The sequence below is a fragment of the Hyla sarda genome, chromosome 5 (genome assembly GCF_029499605.1).
Source record: "Hyla sarda isolate aHylSar1 chromosome 5, aHylSar1.hap1, whole genome shotgun sequence".
Lineage (NCBI taxonomy): Eukaryota > Metazoa > Chordata > Amphibia > Anura > Hylidae > Hyla > Hyla sarda.
Window position 1 is genome coordinate 112,931,976 of NC_079193.1, and position 21,283 is coordinate 112,953,258.

Sequence of the window (21,283 nt, forward strand, 5' to 3'; positions counted from 1 at the left end):
GCCCAGACGTCTCCTCACTATGTCAGTGCATTCTCATCCTCTATATGAAAACAAGTATTAATATAAACCTGCCAGACACTGTATCCTCTAAATATAATACTACTATACACTATACTATTTGATTATAAAACTTCCATACACCGTACCCACTGAATATAATACTACCACACCCTGTACATTCTGAATATAATACCAACACATACTGTACACTGAATATAAATCTGCCACATACTGTACCCCTGAATATAATACCGCCACACACTGTACCCCTGAATACCAACACATACTGTACACTCTGAATATAAATCTGCCACATATTGTACCCTCTGAATATAAATCTGGTGGTGTTGATAGTGGATGATGGGGGTGCTAGTACTGGGGGGGTGTTGCTGGAGGATGATGAGGGTGCTACTGGCCATCCCCCCTGGCAGTATCACCCCCATCATCCATCGGCAGGATCGTCGTCCTGGCAGGAGCACCCCCATCATCCACCATCAGGATCTTCTGATGGAGGTGCTGCTGCTGGGAGGGGGTTGCTGGTGGATGATGAGGGTGCTACTGCCAGGGGGGAGCATTAGGTAGGTAGCAGTTCCCCCACATTAGGTAGGTAGCAGTTACCCCACATTAGGTAGCATAGATTCCCCACATTTGGTACCAGTTACCCCCCATTAGGTAGTAATTTCCCCACATTAGGTAGCACAGATTCCACACATTAGGTAGCACAGATTCCACACATTAGGTAGCACAGATTCCACACATTAGGTAGCACAGATTCCACACATTAGGTAGCACAGATTCCACACATTAGGTAGCACAGATTCCCCACATTAGGTAGCACAGATTCCCCACATAAGGTAGCATTTTTCCCACATTATGTAGCAGCTTTCGCACATTAGGTAGCAGTTTTCCAACATTAGGTAGCAGTTTCCTCCCATTAGGTAGCATAGATTCCCCACATTTGGTAGTAGTTTCCCCCCATTAGGCCGCAGGTTCCCTTGCAGGTTCCCCACAATAGGTCAAAGTCTCCCCACATTGCATCGCTGGTTCAAACAAACCCCCCCCCCCCCTCCCCCCACACAACACACAACACAGAGACAAACACAGATAGATAGAGAGAGAGAGACACACACACACAGTCAGAGATACACACACTCACAGACAGAGAGACACACAGACTGAGTCACACACAGTCACACACACACACAGTCACACACAGACAGAAAGTCACACACAGACAAAGATAGCGACAGACAGACAGACACACACAAACACATACACACAGAGACACACACTCACAGACAGAGAGACACACACACACACACAAAGACAGAGAGTCACACACACACACACACAGAGTCACACACACAGAGAGAGTCACACACAGAGAGAGTCACACACAGACAGAGAGTCACACACAGACAGAGAGTCACACACACAGACAGAGTCACACACACAGACAGAGTCACACACACAGACAGAGAGTCACACACACAGACAGAGAGTCACACACACAGAGTCACACACAGACACACACACAGACAGAGACACACAAACAGAGATAGAGTGAGACAAACACACAATCACTTACCCATACAGCGCAGCGCTCCTTCTCTCCGGCGCTCTGCGAGTGACGTCACGTCCTCCTGCGCGGCCCTGCGGAGTGACGTCGGGCCGGCGCAACAGAAGACGTGGGGGCGCAGGCCAGTTCACTGTGCAGGTGACGGGGGGGGGGGAAGGGTGAGGGGTGCTATTACAGAGGCAGCGCAAGTGAGGAGCGGGGGCGTACCTGGTGTCACCCCATCAGGATGGTGTCCCCCGGTGCGGGCCACACCCCCCGCACCCCGATCGCAACGCCACTGACTGGACCCCTTGTTACATGCCTTGAGGGGTGTAGTTTCCAAAATAGTATGCCATGTGTCTTTTTTTTTTTTTTTTTTGCTGTTTTGGCACCATAGGGGATTCCTAAATGTGACATGCCCCCCCAAAAACCATTTCAGAAAAACTCACTCTCCAAAATCCCACTGTCGCTCCTTCCCTTCTGAGCCCTCTAGTGCACCCACAGAGCACTTGACATACACATATGAGGTATTTCCTTACTCGAGAGAAATTGGGTTACACATTTTAGGAAGATTTCTCTCCTTTTACCCCTTAAAAATTAAATAACTGGGTCTACAAGAACATGCCAGTGTAAAAAATGAAGATTTTGAATTTTCTCCTTCCATTTGCTGCTATTCCTGTGAAACACCTAAAGGGTTAACAAACCTTTTGAATGTCATTTTAAATACTTTGCGGGGTGCAGTTTCTATAATGGGGTCATTTGTGGGCTATTTCTAATATGAAGGCCCTTCAAATCCACTTCAAAACAGAACTGGTCCCTGAAAATTTTAGATTTTGAAAATTTTGTGAAAAATTGGAAAATTGCTGCTATACTTTGAAGCCCTCTGATGTCTTCCAAAAGTAAAAACATGTCAACTTTATGATGGAAACAAAGTAGACATATTGTATATGTGAATCAATATATAATTTATTTGGAATATTCATTTTCCTTATAAGCAGAGCGCTTAAAAGTAAAAAAAAAAATGCAAAATTTTGATGCAAATGATGCAAGTATCGACAAAATTTTACCACTAACAAAGCAGAATATGTCACGAAAAAACTCTCTCAGAATCATGATGAAAGGTAAAAGCATCCCAGAGTTATTAATGTTTTAAGTGACAGTGGTCAGATGTGCAATAAATGTCTGGGTCCTTAAGGAGTTAACTTAAGAGTCTCTTAATAACCAGTTGGGTTTAATTCCAGCCTAAAAATGTAGGAGTTTCATTTAGACTTGACTACTAAATACAGATGTATAGAGCATCATTGTTAATTTAAAGACAAACAAATAATGTTCAAATAAACTACACATTTCATGTGTTTCCTGTAAATAGGCTGTAGCCAGGCCAAAAGGTTGGAGGTAGGAATGTACCCTCCTCCCTATCCCTTGTAGATTCAATGAAAACAATGAGAGAGACATCTATAGTGGACCCATTTAAAATAGTTTATATTGCCAAAATGGAGACCGATACAATGATCATGTCTTTTTGGTACATCCTGGCTTAAAATTAGCCCAACAGCTGTAAACATACCTTATTATTTTCTAAATGTCCCAATGAATATATACAGTGTATGACTGCAGTGTATGTAGTACAAGAGAACACAATCTAAAAAGAATTGTCTGCTCTCAGGACAGGTCTTTTTTTTTCCAAACAGAACTATGAGGGAGATTTATCAAAAACTGTGCAGAGGAAGAGTGGTGCAGTTGCCCATGGCAACCAGATTGCGTGTTTCATTTTTATATAGACCTGCCAAAAATGAAATAAGCTATCCGATTGATTGCCACGGACAACTGCACCACTCTCCTCTACACAGGTTTTGATAAATCTCCCCTTTACAATGCTGGTGCGTGCACCTTTTGCTAGGACAGAGCTGTGCCAAGTTTTGAACTGAAAATTGTTACAGGATGGTGTCACAGTGCGATAAGGTTCCAAAATTAGCTGTGTGATAAAGCAGGATGGGCCTAAGGGTGCATTCACACCAAATTATGTTCATACGGTCACTGGATCTGGCTGGGAAATATCAAAATGGGGACTCCTGTATCTCAGCTGGACCCGGCTCGCATATCATTCATTTGAATGAGTCGACCAGAGTCAGATAGTGATTCCGGTCGGGTCATTTTTGCCCCCTATTGGATTTTCTGGCAGGACTGAAAACCATGGTATGCTACGGTTTTCAGTCCAGCCACAAAACCGTATAACGGGCAAAAATGAGACAACCGGAGGGACTATGTGACTCCGGTCGGCTCATTCAAATGAATGATATGCGGGCCGGGTCCAGCTGGGATACGGAAGCGCCCCATTTTGACATTTCCCAGCCAGATCTGGTGACCGTATGAACAAAACGTGGTGTGAATGCACCCTAACACAGAGCCCTAACATAAGATGAAGATAATGGATTAATGTATCAATTTACAAGAACTGGTCAAACAATGTTAATAAGCTATACTGTTTATAAAAAGAATATTACAAGTTTTTTCTTTCTACAAGTACCTTTAGCCATAGCTCTTTATGATGATAGAAAAACATTACAGAAATTCCAATCCTTCCCAGAATATTTTTTTTTATATCATCAAACTTTGGATTTTTAAACACTGCAAAAGAAACATATATGATTATAAAAACAACTACAATTCTCAAGAGAGATTATTCAGCAGGTTGCATACGATCCATGAAAACAAAACCTAAAATTAACAACTTTTTCTAACCAATTCAGTATATTCTATGTCCACTTACCGGCAACAGCAAAGTCACAAAAAGGAATTTCTGGCTTATCATTGATTGAATCTTTCATAAGTGCTTCAGCTACGTGCCTCGAAAAATTCTTAAGGGTTGTTAGGTTTTCACATCCTGTACAGACAGTAAGATACACAGTTCCTAGTTTCATCCAATCACTGTTGACCTTACAATGCTGAAAAGACAAAAAGGACCAAGAATTTTAACCAACCACAGCTATATAGTTGACTATGGACATTTCTAAGTCTTTGGCCCCCTAAGATGTTCTATCCGTGTGATTGGTGAGGTAAAAAAAATTGGGTACACCAAAGAATTTTTGGATTTTTTCAAGACACAAAACACTTGTTTATGTGCTGTGTCTTCTACTGCTGCTTAGCTCTGTTAACTAACTGCACATTATTTTTCCTTGATACAGTGTATGCCATCAATGTTTTGATCCACCATTTACATGTTGACTTGTTCCCGGCCATACATGTACATTTCAAACACACTTTAACCAAACATTTTAAATTTTCCACCTACAGACCCATATAAGGGTTTGTTTCTTGTTTCTTTCTTGTACTTTGTAATAACAGCAATCATTTCACCACAAAATCTATAGCAAAACAAAAAATATATATTTGAGACGAAATTGAAGAAATAAGCCAAACAAAAATGGTACCGATAAAAACTACACACCATAGCGCAAAAAATGAGCCCTCACATCCCCGTATATTTTGAAAAAGAAAAAAGCTATAGGGGTCAGAAGAGGACAATTTTAAACATACTAATTTAGATGCATGTAGTAAAATAAAACAAAAACTACCGTATTTTTCCCTCCATAAGACGCACTTTTTCTCCCCCAAAAGTGGGAAGGAAATGTCTGTGCGTCTTATGGAGCGAATGTGTGTGCCGAAGTGCAGGGGCGGAGAGCAGATCCTGGCATGCGGCATGGAGGAGGACTTACCAAGGACAATACCTGCTGCAGTGTGGCCGTTAAATGTCCCGCTCAGCTGCCCCGTTCTGATGTCTGCATCCCCGTTCTGCCATCCGCATCATGGCGTCCTAAGGAGGAACATTTTACACACACACACGTCACTCCACCGCCTCCCCTGCGCCCAGCGTAACGCTACGGAGGAAGGAGGAGTGATGTGTATGTCACATGCTCCTCCATAGGATGCTATGATGCGGACGGCAGAACGGGGATGTGGACGGCAAAATGGAGCAGCGGAGCGGCAACCGCAGGTGAGCAACTACCGTGGGGGCACTGTCTAAAAGGGAAGGCCTGCTGTTTACAAGGGGGCACTGTCTACAAGGGGGGGGGGGGGGGGCTGCTGTTTACAAGGGGCCACTTTCTACAAGGGAGGGCCTGCTGTTTTTTTCTTGTTCTCCTCCTCTAAAACCTAGGTGTGTCTTATAGTGTGAAAAATACGGTACATGAATTGGGTATCCTTGTAACCGTATGGTCCTACAGAATAAAGATAAGGTGTCAATTTTACCGAAAAGTGCACTGCGTTGAAACAGCAGCCGGTAAAAATTACAAATATGGCGTTATTTTTTCTTTCAATTTTGTCCCACCAAATTTTTTGGGGGGGATTCCCCATAGATTTTGTGGTGTAATGACTGATGTGATTACAAAGTAAAATTGGTAGCGCATAAAACAAGCTCTCATATAGGTCTGTAGGTGGAAAACTGAAAGCGTTATAACTTTTAGAAGGTGAGGAGGGTAAAAAATAAAGTGGAAAAACCCTGTGTCCTTAAGTTGTTGAGGACCAGAGCATTTTTTGCATATCTGACCTGTGTCACTTTATGCATTATAACTCTGGGATGCTTTTACTTATCATATTGATTCTGTTATGTTAGTTGTAAATTTTTGTTGATACCTGCATCATCTCTTGAGAAAATGAACCCCCCCCCCCCCCCCCCCCAAAAAAAAAATTTGTAAACCCATTTCTTCTGAGTATGGACTATATATATACACCTAATATTTGGACGTAAACGGCTCTGCGGGTGCACTCAGAAGAGAAGGAGCGCCATTGGGCTTTTGGAGAGAGAATTTTGCTGGAACTGAAGTCGGGGTCATGTGTGTTTACAATTCTCCCATGGTGCCAGAACCGAACGCCCCACATGTGCCATCATTTTGGAAACTAACCCCTCAAGGAATGTAACAAGGGGTACAAAGAGTATTTACACCTCACAGGTGTTTGGAACAGTGTACCTTAAACATGTGTTTGTTTTTTTCACAAAAAAAAAGCTGGTGTTACACCAAATTTTTCATTAGCACAAGGGGTAATAGGATAAGATTCCCCCTAAAATGTGTAACCCCATTTCTTCTGAGTATGGAAATACCCCATATGTGGGGCTCAAGAGTCAGAGCTGTGTTCGAATTTGAGGCCTATTACATATCAGTAGCTGATGGTTACATACATTCAGCAGAAAATAATAAAAAGAAACACCCACATGTGACCTCATTACAGACAGTACACCCCCTGAGGAATGTGTATAGGCGTAAAGTGCTATACCAAAGAAAGGAAAAAGCTAGCAACAATATGGTGCTGCACACCAAAAATTCCATAAATCACATATGCCATGCAAAAAGAATCTTTATTACAACATACAAGGGAGAAAGATGTGTACAGACATTTAAAAAATAAAAATTACATAGATTCTGGACGGAGGAATGTAATCCGGCTCTGTCCACCCCTTGCTGGGTGAATAACCCACTGAAAAAGGAGGAGAGAGACCCAGCCATAATAGTATCAAATAATAGATAGATAATAGCACAAATCTCAATGCCACACAAGTAATATAATCAAGACAATAAATATGAATCTACAAAACCAAAATCACAATTAAGTGACATGGCATAACATCCCAATAAAGAAGGTTTGCACTATCAATTGTAAACCAACTGGCATTCACACGCTGTCATATAGATATTATGTGCACACTAGCAAGTCACCGTGTATGCCCGTCCATATAAAATGCAGGTGGCATAAAGAGTGTGGCTATCCCTGGCTAATCAGTATGCAGTGGTCGGGGTGTCCTCATCCAAACACTGGGGCAGCAGACCCCACGTATTTCGCCTCCAGCTATGGAGGGTTCCTCAGGAGTGATCCGTACCCCTATCCGCCTTCCTAATATCCTCAAATTCATCAATATATTGAGGGATTTGAGGATATCTGTACACTTCTTTCTCCCTTGTATGTTGTAATAAAGATTATTTTTGTATGGCATATGTGATTCCTTTCTTTGGTATAGCATGTGTATTTTAGCAACTTGCTTGCACCCAATGGTGTATTATTAGTGTGGTGCCCGTTCTCTTTGTTTCATGATATAGGTGTAAAGTGGACATTTTGAACGTACTGGTGTTTCCTAAATTTATTTTCCAGGAATGGATGAAGTGTAGTTTGGAGAAAATAAAAATTGCAATGTTCATACTGATATGTCAATTATGTTCTCAGAATGATGACCCAGAGCATAGCCAAAAGTAAAAATTGTTCTCGTGCCAAACCCTATGCTCTGATTCATCATTCTGGGAATGTTTTCTGTGTGGCTGTCCCTAAACTGTTGCCTGCAAATATTCAAACTGCTCAGGTGGGGAGAAAGCACTGTGCATTTGAGGCAACACGCAAACCCCCAATGCAAGTGACTGTGACCCATGACCCATTTTTGGAAAAAAAAATACTCCAAGAGGTCTTATCAGGGGTATTTTGAGAAGGTTTTGTTGTCTTTTTTTGTTGGTGTGTGTAGAGGGGAGGGGGGGGGGGGGGGAGGTGTGTGTGTTTGTGCATGCACCAGATAATGGCGTGCGATCCGCGATCACAAACCGTTACCAGGCAAAAAAAATGGTATTTCCCCCTAAAAAACATGGGGGGCAGACTGCAGCACCCTAATAGGACCCAGTTCACAAAACTAAAGATGCTGCTGACTCTTGGGCACCATGGGGTCAGCTGCCAAAATATATGTGTATATATATATATATATATATATATATATATATATATATATATATATATATTTCACACTTTTTTTTTTTTTTTAAACCACCACCTCCCACCTAGGTACGGAGGGTGATTGGTGGTGTGTATTACACAACCAATCAACAACCTATTCTGGGTCATCAGAGACCTGAAATTACAGAAATCAGGGTCTCAGGACCCCCGTAGGCATTGCCACAGGATGCCTGCTGAGCGGTTTCAGCAGGCACCCCATCCGCCCGGTGAGCGGCAGTGAATGGAAAACCGGGGGGTATACAGGTCCACACCTGGTCCTTAACCCCTTAAGGACCGGGGTTTTTTCCGTTTTTGCATTTTCGTTTTTTGCTCCTTGCCTTTAAAAAAATCATAACTCTTTCAATTTTGCACCTTAAAATCCATATGATTGCTTATTTTTTGCGCCACCAATTCTACTTTGTAATGACGTCAGTCATTTTGACCAAAAATCTACGGTGAAACGGAAAAAAAATCATTGTGCGACAAAATTGAAAAAAAAATCGCCGTTTTGTAAATTTTGGGGGCTTCTGTTTCTACGTAGTAGATTTTTCGGTAGAAATGACACCTTATCTTTATTCTGTAACTCCATACGATTAAAATGATACCCTACTATAGGTTTGATTTTGTCGTACTTCTGGAAAAAATCATAACTACATGCAGGAAAATGTATACGTTTAAAATTGTCATCTTCTGACCCCTATAACTTTTTTATTTTTCCGTGTATGTGGCGGTATGAGGGCTCATTTTTTGCGCCGTGATCTGAAGTTTTTAACGGTACCATTTTTGCATTGATAGGACTTATTGATCGCTTTTTATTCATTTTTAAATGATATAAAAAATAACCAAAAATGCACTATTTTGGACTTTGGAATTTTTTTGCGCGTACGCCATTCACCGAGCAGTTTAATTAACGATATATTTTTATAATTTGGACATTTCCGCACGCGGTGATACCATATATGTTTATTTTTATTTACACTTTTTTTTAAATGGGAAAATGGGGGTGATTCAAACTTTTAATAGGGGAGGGGTTAAATGATCTTTATTCACTTTTTTTTGCAGTGTTATAGCTCCCATAGGGACCTATAACACTGCACACACTGATCTTTATCATTGATCACTGGTTTCTCATAGGAAACCAGTGATCGATGATTCTGCCGCTTGACTGCTCATGCCTGGATCTCAGGCACTGAGCAGTCATTCGGCGATCGGACAGCGAGGAGGCAGGTAGGGGCCCTCCCCCTGTCCTGTAAGCTGTTCGGGATGCCGCGGCGAAATGAAAAAAAAATGAAAGTGATCAAAAAGTACCATCAAAACAAAAACGGTACTGATAGACAACACATAAGGGAGCATAATAAATAAATAAATAGCCCTTACACAGAACCGTAAATGGAAAAATAAGTGTTATGGGGTGAAAATCGAAAACCCTCTAGGGGTCAAGAAATGTAGCAACATTGTTTTTCCATAATGGGTTTTTTATTGTGCAAAAATACAAAAAAAATAAAAATGTAAATTTGGTATTGTGTAATCAGTAAACTTATTTTTACCACATGGTTAACTAAATACATTTAAAAAAAAAAATGGTGCTGACAACAAAAGTAATTTGTCTTGCCAAAAAAACAAGCCCTCATATGGCAACAGAAAAATAAGGTTTAAAGGGGTACTCCTTGGAAAACTTTATAAAAAAATAAATAAAAAAATCAACTGGTGCCAAAAAGATTTGTAAGTTACTTATATTAAAAAAATCTTAATCGGTCCAGTACTTAGCAGCTGTATACTACAGAGAATATTGTTTTCTTCTGGGATTTCTTTTAGGTCACGACCACAGTGCTCTCTGCTTTTCCACCGGAGTACCCCTTTAACCCCTTAAGGACTTAGCCCATTTGGGCCTTAACCCCTTAAGGACCCAGCCAATTTTCACTGTAGGACACGGCCATTTTTTGCACATCTGACCACTGTCACTTTAAACATTAATTACTCTGGGATGCTTTTACCTTTCTGTTTCAAACTTTTTATTGAAGTTTTTATATCACAAACAAATTGAACAATGCAGATGTTACAAGGAATCTTGTAGCATGCGTTCATGTAAACATACATGTAAACATGAGGTCAACATCCAATAAGGCACTATGCATCTCAAATGATACTGAAGGCTATGTTACATTCAAAATAACAGTCCCCTTCGGACCTCCCACCTCATAATGCAATCGATTCCCAATTGTTAGATAACCACAAGGATATAACACAGAATCAAGTTTAACCAACTAAATCTAAACCAGGAAGGGAAGAGGGAAGTGGTGAAGGGGGAGGCACCTGTACACATGAAATCAATAGTTAAGAATAGCAAGGTAAAAGTCAAGATGTTTGAGAAGCATATGGTGACTCAATCCAAGGTAGCCAATTAGTTAATATTTGCAGAATACTATCTGTGTTAAATACCATAGCCCTTTCACTCAGGTATGATTGGTTCAATAAGTTATGTAGTTCTGAAATACCAGGGATAGTCGTGGATTTCCAGTATCTGGTCACCACCAACTTTGCAAGGACCAATATCTTACATAATATGGGGCGAAGAAGTGGGGGTATGTCATGTACACGAATTAGTAAGAAAGCTAGGGACGGTGTAATAGTAACAAGGATTCCACAGACGTCAGACGAGATTGCCAACATTATGCCAATATGAAGTTATATAGGGACAGGACCACAAAGTGTGGTAAATCGTCCCTTTTTCACCACAGTTTCTCCAGCAAAGGGGAGAAGCATCAGAGTAAATGTGTGCTAATCTGTCTGTTTTAATAGCTGCTTCAAACTGAGTAACACATGGTAACGACCTACGAAGCCATATAGATGCTTTTTGCCACTCTTGAGCCGATATAGAGCAAGATAAGTCTCTTCCCCAAGCCTGAATTGGTGTATATGTGGGGAGGGGGTGAGAGACATCTAAGAGGTTATATATTGGTTTAAGTCCTTTACGATGTTGTGAGAATATTTTGTCTATGTTATAGAACCATTGAGTATTGGAATGTGAGTGAATGTAGTGTCTAGTTTGGAGATATTTATAGAAATCTTTTTGTGGCAGTGAGTGAGATTGTCTTAACTGTTCAAATGTGCAAAGCACCTGTCCGTCGAACAAATGCGAAAAGGTGTCTAGACCTGCTTCAATGCAGTTATTTATATCTAATTCTGGTATGGCTAACATTAGAAAGTGCAGGGGAGAACCAGGAGGGAACTTCTTATGTGAGCTACCCGCCGCTTCATGAAGAAACGACCAGCAGCTAAATCCGGCTTGTGTGAAAGGTGAGATATTCAGTGGTATTTTTATCTTCCATGGAAGCAAAAATAGTACAGATTTACTATCTGAGAAAGGGAATTTTGCCATTTCCAATTGTACCCATGGCGAAGGTGAGGCTGAGTCCCAGAAGGCGTTTAACTGAGAAAGAAGTGTTGCTCTATAATATCTACACAGATCTGGAAGGCCTATGGCTCCATGATCTCTGTTTTTGTACAGTAATTCAAGCGATACTCTCCGCCTACCTCCACCCCATATGAACTGGGACATTAATCTAGTAGCTTGTACGAAAAAGGAGGTTGGTAGAGATATGGGTAGCGTTCTGTATAAATATAGCAATTTTGGTAATACTAACATTTTGAAGGAAGAAACTCTACCTAGCCAAGAGATGTCGTTTTTACCTAAGGCCTCAAGTTCATTTTTCATTAATGTTAGAAATGGAACATAGTTGCACGTAAATAATTTGTCAAACGAGGGGGGAATATGTACTCCCAGATAGGTGACGTGATCAGACCTCCAATCTAGAGGGAAGTTAGCTTTAAGCAATGAGACATGTGTAGCAGGCAAATTGATAGGTAGTACTTGTGACTTTACTGTATTAAGTTTATAATAAGATACTCTACTATATGCATTTATTAAGGAAAGGGATTCTATTAAGGATTGTTCTGGTTGTTCCATGGTCAATATTACATCATCTGCATAAAGCGAGATGAGATGGGACGTTTTCCCGACTGTCACCTCTTTAACCACCTGATTGCTTCTAAATGCTAGAGCCAATGGCTCTATGTACAATATAAATATCAAGGGTGACAGGGGGCACCCCTGACGAGTTCCATTTGTGATAGAAAATCTATCCGATAGGAAGCCGTTGGTAAAGACTTTAGCATTGGGGGCCAAGTATAAGGCCTGTATGGCCTGCAGTATAGGCTCATTAAATCCCATTCCCTGGAGCACAGAGAAAGCAAACAACCAATGAATGCGATCGAACGCCTTCTCGGCATCCAGGGAGAGAAAAAAAGACTGAATCTTATTACTATTCACATGATGTAGGAGATTTAAAACCTTTCTGGTATTTTCAAAAGCCTGTAGGCCTCTAACAAAACCAACCTGGTCGTTCAGGACAAGACGTGGGAGCAGGGGAGAAATGCGGTTGGCGATGATTGAGGCATATATTTTAACATCTAAATTTAACAGTAAGATAGGCCGTAAATTTCCCGGCCCATCTGGTGGTTTGCCGGGTTTGGGCAGCGTGACCATTAACGCCTCCTGATTCTCTCCCGACATGGTGCCTGACTCAACAGATTCGGAATAGAAGGCTAGTGCATGAGGGGTAAGAATGGACTGGAAGGTTTTGTAGTAGCAGGCTGTAAGCCCATCAGGGCCTGGTGATTTACCAATTTTCAACGTTTTAAATACAGATACCCATTCTTCAGCAGTTATAAGGGAATTCAAGGCAGTCAATTGTGCCGTGGAAATGTGAGGTAAATGTAGGTTATGTAAGTAATCAGTGATGTCTGTTTGGGAGGGTTGAAAGATGTTGGGGTCACGTGCTAAGTTATACAAGTTGAAATAGTAATCTCTAAAACTATTAGCTATCGCCTAAGGATGAAACAATTTGTGTGTAGAGGTAGAGTCCCAGAGATATGGTATTTTAGACTTAACATGTTTAGCTTTTAACCTGTTGGTCAGGAACTTGCCGTTTTATTATTAAATAAATGGTATTGTGATTTGAGTTTACCTAATTTCCTAGCATAATCATCAAAGAAGTGAGCGTGGATTTGCGTGCGTATATCACGCAACTGTTGAGCTAGTTGGATAGTAGGAGATGCTTTGTTCAGATCCTCCACCACTCTTTGTTTTGCTAATAAAGCATTTAATTGCAAGGATCTCTCCTTCAATATATGGCCAAGTTTAACAAAAGAGCCTCTAATTACGGCCTTATGGGCATTCCACACAATAGTGGCAGAGACCTCGGGAGTGACATTATCTGCAAAATAGGAAGAGAGGTCCGACAGTAATTTAGCTCTATAAGAAGGGTGGCGCAAAATATATTCATTACATCGCCAAACATAAGAAGGCGGTGGTGTGTCTTTTTCCGTTATGTCTAGTAAAATAGGGTCGTGATCTGACCATTTTTGAGGGGTAATGGTGGAGGAACCGAGCAAATCTAATAAGGACCTGCTGACTAGAAAAAGATCAATCCTAGAGTAGCTGTTAGATGCAACTGAGTGATATGTATAATCACGCTCATTTGCATGAAAAACGCGCCAGGCATCATATATATCAGCTTGACTGAGAATCAGATAGAGTGAGACGGAACGACCGGTTGTTGAGGAGGAGCGATCAATCTCAGCATCAGGGACCGCATTAAAGTCTCCTGCTAAAAGCAGGTGACCTTGCTGGTGTTGGCTGGTGATCCTTAAAATCTTCCTCAAGAAGCGGAGTTGTCCCCTATTTGGGACATAAACAGACACAATTGTATATAGAACATTGTTAATCTTACATACCAACAATACAAATCTGCCCATCTTGTCAATAACTGAGTCCAATAGTTGGAATGCAACAGTATTTCTAATTGCAGTGAGGACTCCGCGGGCTTTAGACTTATAATGAGATTGGAATACATGTGGAAATTGCGCATTTTTTATCCTGTGAGCGTCTAATGCTAAGAGATGCCTCTCGGGGACGCAAAGAACATCACAAGAGGCAGTTTTCGCCTCTGTCCACATATACGATCATTTCTGTGGGGTATTCAGCCATTAACATTAATAGATAAGACCTTAAAAACCATTGTGAGTAAAAGAACAGCTTAATAACGGTAAGTACATAAACATGAAGTACGCAACAAATACTCGTCGTCCAGCCTAGTGGCTTCCTTCCTGCAGAGTGTAGATGCCTAAAAGACAAAAAAGGGGGGGGGGGAAGGGAGGGGAAAGGAGGGAAAAACAAACACATAAAGAATGTCGCTCCATATGGATACTGGAGCAAAAGGTCCAGGAAATAGTGATGAGATGTTATCATTCGGTATGTTGGGGGTGTAGGAAGTCATTTGTAAGCCGGGTTACAATGTAAGAACAATGGGACAAAGTTCATAGAACCTGTCAACGGTAGATTCCTTTGCGTCCCTCAGCAATCCTCCATTCTGCATATGCCTTAGCAGGCGGAGATGAGGATCTGAGTTCCAGTAGGTCCACGGCTATATCCCAAGATTTGAGCAATTTGACTCCTTCGGTTACCGACCTGATGACATAGGAAGCGTCTCCTCTTTGAATGATGAGGCGTGTAGGGTATCCCCATTAGTACATTACTTTTTTGTTTCGCAACGCTGCTGTGATGGGGGCTAGATTTCTCCTTAATTGCAGCGTAGCAGCGGATAGATCCGTGTACAAAGTGATCATATTACAGCAGTCTGGAAATGTTGAGCGGTCCCTGGATTTGGACATCACCGCAGCCTTTACATGGAAAAAATGCACCCTGGCTAAAACGTCCCGTGGTATTTCCTCTGATAGATGTCACGGCCGTGGTACTCGGTGTGCTCTATCCAGGAGTAAATCAGCAGGTGAAAGCTCAGGAAGGAGTGTGCCCATAAGGTCAGTCAAGTAAGCAGAAAGATCTTTTGCAGTGACACTTTCAGGTATGTCTCTGAATTTGATATTATTTCTCCTTGAACGATCCTCAAGGTCAGAGACTTTTGCCCTGAGGTCAAAGAGATCAGCCTCCAGGTCATAATGGGCATCAATCAGATTATTATGGGATGATGTAAACTCTGCCATTTTTTGTTCAGCATGATCTACCCTGTTTTCCACTTCTGTAATAGCTGAGCAGAGAGGCTGCACTGTCTGCCTCATATGTGTGGTTATGGAAGTGTGAAGGGTTAAAAGCATTCTCTGTAGAGAGATTTCTGTCACAGGGACTTCAGATGCTGGAATGGCCCCAAAAAGATTTACATTGAGGTTTAAAGAGTCCTCCGGGTGTGGTGGGCAAGTGTCGCCCTCCCCTGCACTGTCTAATCTGGGACATTGCTTCAAAGGGCTAGCAGAGGCAGGGGAGTTAGGGACCGATGTACAGGCGCCATGTCTGCTCTGGGAAGAGCGGTGTGAAGTGGGACCATCTCTTTATTAACTTTGAAGCTCTCTGCTTATAAGGAAAATGAATATTTCAAATAAATTATATATTGATTCACATATACAATATGTCTTTATATTTGCAGCATAAAGTTGATGTGTTTTTACTTTTGGAAAACATCAGAGGGCTTCAAAGCATAGCAGCAATTTTCCAATTTTTCACAAAATTTTCAACATCGAAATTTTTCAGGGACCAGTTCTGTTTTGAAGTGGATTTGAAGGGTCTTCATATTAGAAATACCCCATAAATGACCCCATTATAAAATCTGCACCCCTCAAAGTATTCAAAATGACATTCAAAAGTTTTGTTAACCCTTTAGGTGTTTCACAGGAATAGCAGCAAAGTGAAGGAGAAAATTCTAAATCTTCATTTTTTTCACTGGCATGTTCTTGTAGACCCAGTTTTTGAATTTTTACAAGGGAGAGAAATCTTCCTAAAATGTGTAACCCAATTTCTCTCGAGTAAGGAAATGCCTCATATGTGTATGTCAAGTGTTCAGCGGGCGCAGTAGAGGGCTCAGAAGGGAAGGAGCAACAGTGGGATTTTGGAGAGTGAGTTTTTCTGAAATGGTTTTTGTGGGGCATGTCACATTTAGGAAGCCCCTATGGTGCCAGAACAGCAAAAAAAAAAAAAAAACACATGGCATACTATTTTGGAAACTAGACCCCTAAAGACACGTAACAAGGGGTCCAGTGAGTCTTAACACACCACAGGTGTTTCACAACTTTTGTTAAAGTTGGATGTGTAAATGATTTTTTATTTAATTTTTTCTTTCACTAAAATGCTAGTTTTCCACCAAATTTTTAATTTGTACAAGGGTTAATAGGAAAGAATGCCCGCCAAAAGTTGTTACCCCATCTCTTCTGAGTATGGAAATACCTCATATGTGCACGTCAAGTGCTCTGTTGGCGTACTACAATGCTCAGAAGAGAAGGAGTCACATTTGGCTTTTGCAAAGTAAATTTTGCTGAAATGTTTTTTTGGGGGCGTGTCCCATTTAGGAAGTCCCTATGGTGCCAGGACAGCAAAAAAAAAAAACACATGGCATACTATTTTGGAAACTACACCCCTCAAGGAACGTAACAAGGGGTACAGTGAGCCTTAACACCCCCCAGGTGTTTGACGACTTTGGATGTGTAAATGAATTTTTATTCTTATTTTCCACTAAAATGCTGTTTTTTCCCAAAATGTTATATTTTTACAAGGGGTAATAAGAGAAAAAACCCCCAAAATGTGTAACTCCATCTTTTCTGAGTATGGAAATACCCCATGTGTGGACGTCAAATGCACTGCGGGTGCACTACAATGCTCAGAAGAGAAGGAGTCACATTTGCAAATTTTGCTGAAATGGGGGGGCATATCGCATTTAGGAAGCCCCTATGGTACCAGGACAGCAAAAAAAAAAAAATAAACACATGACATACTACAGGTCCTTCTCAAAAAATTTGCATATTGTGCTAAAGTTCATTATTTTCCATAATGTAATGATAAAAATTAAACTTTCATATATTTTAGATTCATTGCCCACCAACTGAAATGTTTCAGGTCTTTTATTGTTTTTAATACTAATGATTTTGGCATACAGCTCAAGAAAACCCAAAATTCCTATCTCAAAAAATTAGCATATCATGAAAAGGGTCTCTAAACGAGCTATTAACCTAATCATCTGAATTAACTAATTAACTCTAAACACCTGCAAAAGATTCCTGAGGCTTTTAAAAACTCCCAGCCTGGTTCATTACTCAAAAACGCAATCATGGGTAAGACTGCCGACCTGACTGCTGTCCAGAAGGCCATCATTGACACCCTCAAGCAAGAGGGTAAGACATACAAAGGAATTTCTAAACAAATAGGCTGTTCCCAGAGTGCTACTGTATCAAGGCACCTCAATGGGAAGTCTGTGGGAAGGGAAAAATTTGGCAGAAAACGCTCCGCAACGAGAAGAGGAGACCGGACCCTGAGGAAGATTGTGGAGAAGGACCCATTCCAGACCTTGGGGGACCTGCGGAAGCAGTGGACTGAGTCTGGAGTAGAAACATGCAGAGCCACTGTGCACAGGCGTGTGCAGGAAATGGGATACAGGTGCCGCATTCCCCAGGTCAAGCCACTTTTGAACCAGAAAAAGCGTCAGACGCGCCTGACCTGGGCTACAGAGAAGCAGCACTGGACTGTTGCTCAGTGGTCCAAAGTACTTTTTTCGGATGAAAGCAAATTTTGCATGTCATTCGGAAATCAAGGTGCCAGAGTCTGGAGGAAGACTGGGGAGAAGGAAATGCCAAAATGCCTGAAGTCCAGTGTCAAGTACCCACAGTCAGTGATGGTCTGGGGTGCCATGTCAGCTGCTGGTGTTGGTCCACTGAGTTTTGTCAAGGGCAGGGTCAATGCAGCTAGCTATCAGGAGATTTTGGAGCACTTCATGCTTCCATCTGCTGAAAAGCTTTATGGAGATGAAGATTTCATTTTTCAGCATGACCTGGCACCTGCTCACAGTGCCAAAACCACTGGTAAATGGTTTACTGACCATGGTATTACTGTGCTCAATTGGCCTGCCAACTCTCCTGACCTGAACCCCATAGAGAATCTGTGGGATATTGTGAAGAGAAAGTTGAGAGACGCAAGACCCAACACTCTGGATGAGCTTAAGGCCACTATCTAAGCATGAGGCCTCCATAACTCCTCAGCAGTGCCACAGGCTGATTGCCTCCATGCCACGCCACATTGAAGCAGTCATTTCTGCAAAAGGATTCCCGACCAAGTATTGAGTGCATAACTGAACATAATTATTTGAAGGTTGACTTTTTTTTTGTATTAAAAACACTTAACTTTTATTGGTCGGATGAAATATGCTAATTTTTTGAGATAGGAATTTGGGGTTTTCATGAGCTGTATGCCAAAATCATCAGTATTAAAACAATAAAAGACCTGAAATATTTCAGTTGGTGTGCAATGAATCTAAAATATATGAAAGTTTAATTTTTATCATTACATTATGGAACATAATGAACTAATTTTTGAGAAGGACCTGTATTTTAGAAACTACACCCCTCAAGGAACGTTACAAGAAGTACAGTGAGCCTTAACACCCCACAGGTGTTTGATAAATATTCATGAAGTGGGATGTGAAAATGATAAATTGGATTTTTTTTTACACTAAAATGCTGGGGCTACCCCAAATTTTTCATTTTCACAAGTGGTAAAAGGAGAAAATGTCATTGTAAATTTGTAAGTACATTTCTTTGGAGTAAGGACATACCTCATATCTTGGTGTAAACAGCATGCACACCGGTCTCAGAGGTGCCAGAGATCAGCCAGGGTCCTTGAGCTTTGGCTTTCGCCTCTGGAGCCAGAACAGTGGGACCCCCCCCCCCTCAAGGGGCATTACATGGGGTCAATAACTGGGGTACACTAAATAACTAAAATGGGGTACAGTGGGACATAAAATTATAAATTATGTTCCCAGAATGATGACCCAGAGCATAATAAAAATATGCCCACCCCAAACCCTATGCTCTGAATCATATTTCTGGGAATGTGATGTGTGTGGCCGTCCCTAACTTGTTGCCTCAAATGCGCACCCCGCTCAGGTGGAGAGAGAGCGCTGCGCATTTGAGGCAATATAAAAAGTCCCCGATGATAGTGACTCAGTGACCCATGACCCAATTTTTGTAAAAAATACCCCCAGAGGTCTTATCAGTTTTTTTTTTTTCTCTCTCTCAGATGAAACCTTATTTTGGGCAATTTAGTGGTTTATGGGGTTTAAAACTTGGATGGTACTCTGGACATGGTACATTGGGGTCAAATTATGGAAAATTAAAATGAGAAGGGAAAATTTAGTACTCCATGGAAGTGTGATTCTCCCTGAAGCAATCCTTAATGCACAGGCCCGGATGATCGGGGCAAGTGTCACATTGAGTGGTGGTGTCCTTCCGAATCCCCCTCTTGTAACACACACTGCATCTTTTCTGGGTTCGTCCCTTCTTTCCAGTGTTGGGGGCCTTCACCTGGAAAGTGTTGGCCTGGGACGATCCTGGCACCTATAACTCCAGTTCCTTGGGAAGTTCCCGGTCGCCAAAGATCAGGACCTTTAGGACTACTTCTTGGAACTGGAGGAATGTCCCTGTGTTGCCAGCGTGCTGGGACAGTACAAAAGAGTTGTACATGGCAACTTGTACCAAGTAGACCGCAACTTTTTTGTACCATACCCGTGTTTTGCGCATGGCCATGTATGGCTTGAGGACTTGATCAGAAAGATCAACTCCCCCCATATACCGATTGTAGTCCAGAATACAATCGGGCTTGAGGACCGGTGTTGTGGTACCTCGCACAGGGACAGATGAGCTGCCGTTGCCATGAATAGTGGTCAGCATAAGGACATCCCTCTTATCCTTATACTTGACCAACAACAGGTTTTCATGGGCAAAGGCACGGGACTCACCCTTGGGAATAGGTGTCTGGATCAAATTTAGAGGGAGGCCTCTCTGGTTTCTCCGCACGGTCCCACAAGCGGACGTCGATCTGGCGGCAAGGGATGTGAAGAGAGGGGTGCTGGTATAAAAGTTGTCCACGTACACATGGTAACCCTTATCCAGCAATGGGTGCACAAGCTCCCAAACGAGTTTCCCGCTAACACCCAGAGTGGGGGAACAATCTGGGGGTTCAATACGGGAATCTCGTCCCTCATACACTCTAAACTTGTAAGTGTATCCGGAGGTACTCTCACAAAGTTTATAGAGCTTCATGCCATATCGCGCCCGCTTCGAGGGAATATACTGGCGGAAGATGAGTCTCCCCTTAAAACTGATAAGAGACTCATCAACAGAGAGCTCCCTAAGCAGTACGTAGGCCTCCAAAAATTTGGCCCCAAAGTGATCGATGACCGGCCTCCCTTTGTAAAGCCGGTCATAGGTGGGATCACTTTGGGGTGGACATGCCTCATTATCTGCATAATGAAGGCATTTCCAAATGGCCTTGAACCGCTTCCGTGTCATGGCCATACTGTAGAACGGTGTCTTGTATATGACATTCCCGCTCCAGTAGTGCCTGACACTAGGCTTTTTCTCCAGGCCCATATGCAGCAAGAGGCCCCAAAATGTCCTCATCTCTGCTGCATCAATGGTGCGCCATTCATTAGGCTTGGCCAAACAAGAATCAGGGTGGTGGGCGATGAACAGCCTGGCTTACAGATTCGTCTGCTCCACCATTAGATTGAAAAGGCCATCATCAAAATAATAACTGAAATTGTCAATTTCAGTGAACCCGGCCGTGTCAATCCGGATTCCGGAGTCGCCAACAAACTCCGGAACCCGTGGCTGATAACCCTCTGGGGGTCTCCAGACAGGTTCACCCGAAGTGGGCTCTGGTAAACTTGTCTGGGGGGGTCGGACTCCTACTACCAGCTGCATTGTCACTTGTACTAGTGCCGGCCACTGGGCCACTATCATGGGGGGCGCGTGGCCTCGCCAGGCGGCGTCTCCGTCCCCGTACAGGGGACTCATCATCACTGCTAGATGATGAGGAGGACGATGAACACAGGAATGTTGGATCTTCATCGTCCTCACTGGCAGATT

General features: G+C 42.1%; 1 protein-coding gene across 2 annotated transcripts in view; it reads right to left on the reverse strand.

Annotated features, from left to right (window-relative positions):
- The window catches only part of TOPAZ1 (testis and ovary specific TOPAZ 1), a 326,337-nt gene that overhangs the window by 136,896 nt on the left and 168,158 nt on the right, over positions 1-21,283 (reverse strand). For both annotated transcript variants that reach the window (XM_056520122.1, XM_056520121.1), the window contains exons 14-15: positions 4,329-4,503; positions 4,086-4,186 (exon numbers count right to left, since the gene is read on the reverse strand). In XM_056520122.1, coding sequence (XP_056376097.1) covers positions 4,086-4,186; positions 4,329-4,503 — 276 coding nt within the window. The remainder of the gene's footprint in view (positions 1-4,085; positions 4,187-4,328; positions 4,504-21,283) is intronic.